General features: G+C 39.1%; 1 protein-coding gene across 1 annotated transcript; it reads right to left on the reverse strand.

The window, feature by feature from the left end:
* Window positions 1-2,959: 2,959 nt before the first annotated feature.
* LOC124381187 lies at window positions 2,960-3,863 on the reverse strand. Its single transcript, XM_046842604.1, has 2 exons — window positions 3,783-3,863; window positions 2,960-3,646 (listed from the first exon to the last, which is right to left on the reverse strand). The coding sequence occupies exons 1-2, from the start codon at window positions 3,861-3,863 to the stop codon at window positions 2,972-2,974; spliced, it is 756 nt and encodes a 251-aa protein (XP_046698560.1). The 3' UTR covers window positions 2,960-2,971.
* Between the last annotated feature and the right edge of the window lie 352 nt (window positions 3,864-4,215).

Consider the following 4,215-nt stretch of genomic DNA (forward strand, 5'->3'; position numbering starts at 1 on the left):
TATATATATATATATATATATATATATATATATATATATATATATATAAAATTTACTTCACCAAAAAAAATGTTTTTATCAATAAACACTTGTTTTACTGATGCACCAAGTCTAAAACCAAGCAACAAAATCCGCCATTTAGCACACATCCGGCAATTAAAAACATCCATGTGGAAACATAGCAAAAGTTCAGTTTGGTGTCCTGATTAATCATGCTTTAATATTTTAATATATATATATATATATATATATATATATATATATATATATATATATATATATATATATATATATATATATATATATATATAAAATACATAATTCTCAGCTATATTGCATCTGAGCTATATTGTGCTTGCCTTTATATGTTTATTTATTTTCTTCAGGCACATTTAAACAGTGTTTGAATACAACAGATAAAGAGTCTGTCATCTGTCAGCCAAACACAAGCTTTGTTAGCAATGTGTCTTCAGTAAACTCTGAATCATGTCCTTTAGTGGGAGCAGTTGAAAGGTCCTCAATCATATCACTTTGATCTTTCTGAGGTACACGCCTAACGCCCACGTTTCAAAAAGGTCACATGCTGGAGAGTGGATATTTGAAAACTCTCTGAATCTTATGGTTGCGATCATTATTTGATTTATTTATGGGTTTTGGCTGCATGTGCATTTTAATTCAAATAAATGTCCATAGAATTGCATTGACCAAAGGTTTTGTTCGGCTGAAAGGATTTTCTTGTATCATCACTGCTTAATCATTTAATAATAACTGTTTAGATCCTGCAGTTATTTTCTTTTCTTTATGCCATCATCCCTCTGCAAGGTCATTACTGCAATTCTCCAATACTAGCATGGTATAGAGAAAATCTATCTATCTGTCTGTCTGTCTGTCTGTCTGTCTGTCTGTCTGTCTGTCTGTCTGTCTGTCTGTCTGTCTGTTGGTCCACAAGCCTACCCTGAGGAGGAGACTTTGCAGTATAATTACTGTAAAATTCAACAGCAGAAAAAAATAAGTGCATGAATAAACATAAATTATATAATAAATAAGCAAATTTCTCTCTCAACTGCATCTCCTCATCTAGCCACCCATCTGCTGCATACATCTACAGTTTCTATAATGTCCATCTCTACACCAATCTATAAATCTGTCTGTCATACTCTGGGTATCTCTCTACTCTCTAGTGCCTCTCTATCAGTCTCTTGTTAGCGTATGTGTTTATATGCCACTCATCACCCTCATGACCTTTAACCCCTGTACCCAATTATTTCCCAGTAGTCTCAGTGCAGCAGTGTGTGCAGTGGACGGTTATAATGATGGAGTTGAATTATTTATAGTAAAATAAACAAATGTGTGTTTAGAGTTGAAGAGAAACTCACCTGCATGTTATCTACTAATACTTGTTGTATAAAGATGTGTGAAGTGTGTAAACAGGGTGAATATTATTATGTGACGTCCACTGTGCACTTCATTAACTAACTAATTTCCTGACAGCCGTTGGCATAACGACAACCTTTCCATCCGCAACCATAAGTGCTCTCTCTCTCTCTCTCTCTCTCTCTCTCTTATTCTCTCTAATTGTCAAACAAAAGCATGTCCTTCTTAACCATTCTACTCAGAAATGATTTATAGGGCATTCTCAATAATTGTATATATTTTTTATTATTACAGAAAACACACTGATCAAAATTAGAGAACACTTTCAGATACCTCCCAGTTATTGGTGTTAATTTGGCACCTGGTGCTAATTTCCTTGATTATCTGTAAACCCCTATTTAACTGGCAGCCTAACTTCCAGTTTCACTGACTCTGCAAGATGGTGGGCCGTTCTAAAGTGACTGAAAGCCTCCGGCAGCAGGTTGTCCAGATGAAGGCCAAAGGGATAACCCTAGCAGCCATAGCAAGTCAAGTTGGTCGTTCCAAATCTGTGATTTTAAGAATATTGAATCTTTACATCATCACAAACTCATTCAAGTCCGACAAGAAGGCTGGTCGTCCACGGAAGACAAATACAAGAGAGGACAGGATACTGCGGAGGATCTCAATGGGCAATCGTTTCCACACTGCAGCTGGAATTGCTCACCAGTTCAGTGCTGATCAGGGTAAGGATCTGTCTCATCATACAGTGTCTCAACGTTTAAGAGCAATTGGACTGAAAGCCCACTCTGCAGTGACCAAACCTCTCATTAGCAGAAAGAATCAAAAGGCTAGACTAAGCATGTTGTGTGGACAGAGGAGAACTGGTCCAAAGTTAACTTCAGTGATGAAAGCAAGTTTAATTTACAGTGAGGAAAATAAGTATTTGAACACCCTGCTATTGTGCAAGTTCTCCCACTTAGAAATCATGGAGGGGTCTGAAATTGTCATCGTAGGTGCATGTCCACTGTGAGAGACATAATCTAAAAAAAAAAAATCCAGAAATCACAATGTATGATTTTTTAACTATTTATTTGTATGATACAGCTGCAAATAAGTATTTGAACACTTGAGAAAGTCAATGTTACATTTCACAAACGTTTCCTCCATGTTCCCCAATGTCTAAACACAACACCCTTTTCTAAAGCTACATAAACACAACCACACCTTCTCACTTAAAAACTCAAACTTTCACACCAAAAGAGCAGCTCGAAGCTTTCAAAAATGTAAACACTATACACATCATTACACACTACAGCAAAACAATTGAAAACACAATGCTCAATTTGTGAGAAGGTTCTTTGTTTCATAACTGCCAATGCATATTTTTGAAACTTTACAGTAATGGATGTTCTTAGATCTCTGCAAAAGATTAGGCATTTAGATTTGAGAGTTTCATATGAAGAGTATAAATCTATAGTAAATTCTGCATGTACACTACTGTAACACAACTCAATGCAAAAACAGAATCTATTGCACACAACAGTACTCTTGAAAACATGATCAGGGTGTGAAGTTTTTTTATTTACTTTATTCACTCCACACACACACACCACAATCACTGTGCGGCATCATGTCGCTGAGCTGCATCGGGCCACATCACCTCATCCACATCGCAGGCTATATTGTCTCTTGCCAGGCACCGCGGGAAAAACGCCCTGGAATGGCGAATCCATCCTTGGAAGGCCTCCACTGGGATGTCAACACAGGCCAGCTCCATTGCCCTTAGGAGGTCCTCTCTAGTGTATGGTTGTCTGTCATAAACCTTCCATCTCCATGATGAGAAGAACTCCTCTATAGGGTTCAGGAAAGGGGAGTAGGGTGGCAGACAGACGTTTAAAAAGTGGTTACTGTTGGTGGTGAACCACTCTCTGATTTGTTTTGTTTTGTGGAAGCATTCATTGTCCCAAATGATCACATACATTTGATGTGCAGGCCCAGGATGGTGTTGTTGGCGGTCCAGGAGAATGTCTTTTAGCTCCTCTAGGAAGGTGAGGAGACGTTGGGTGTTGTAAGACCCAAGGACAGCATGCCGGTGGACAATCCCCTGGCCGCACAAACCCATGGCCGCACAAAGAGTAATATTACCCCCCCGTTGGCCAGGAACCTCAGTGATGGCTCTTTGGCCAATGATGTTACGGCCTCTTTGCCTTCGTTTCTGCAGGTTGAAGCCAGCCTCATCCAGGAAGAGGTACTCATGAGGTCTGGCCATCGTGTCCAACTGTAATATCCTCTGTGAAAATGTGAAAGTGCACAGGTGTTCAGAACAACAGTCAATCAGGTAGCACGGTATTGTCCAGAAGTAATGTAGGCCACTGAGCAACACAGTATGTCCACTAACTGTACTGTGAACATGGATGTATACTTACTTGCACATACTCGTAACGTAGGTCTTTGTGTCGCGCAGAGTTGCGCTTAAAGGGAACCCTATAGACCTGTTTCATCCGCATCTTTTGGGGCCGGAGAACTCAGTCTATTGTGGCCAAACTGACATCATCAATGCTCTCAAAGTTGACATTATCGGCAATGACTTTGTCTCTGATCTCCCGGAGTCTGATGAGGTTGTTCTCATGAACCATATCCACAATGAGGGTTTCTTGTGCCGCTGTCAATATGGCAACCCTCTCACCTCTATGTGGCATTCTTTCAACTCTAAAGAAAGAAACATGTGTTGTCAGTTTTACAACATAGTAACAACTGATTTGAAACCAATAGACTACTTTCACAGGCTTGTAAAATTGTATCGTGACAAAGAAAGCAATAGAGTACAATACCTGTTGTGTTGTCTGAATGCCCTGATAA

Source organism: Silurus meridionalis, chromosome 28, assembly GCF_014805685.1.
Source record: "Silurus meridionalis isolate SWU-2019-XX chromosome 28, ASM1480568v1, whole genome shotgun sequence".
NCBI classification, from domain to species: Eukaryota; Metazoa; Chordata; class Actinopteri; order Siluriformes; family Siluridae; genus Silurus; species Silurus meridionalis.

Coding starts and splice junctions, on each gene's coding strand:
- LOC124381187 (XM_046842604.1), bottom strand. CDS start 3,863: ATGCGGATGAAACAGGTCTATAGGGTTCCCTTTAAGCGCAACTCTGCG. Junction 3,647..3,782: donor TACGTTACGAGTATGTGCAA/GTAAGTATACAT, acceptor ACATTTTCACAG/AGGATATTACAGTTGGACAC.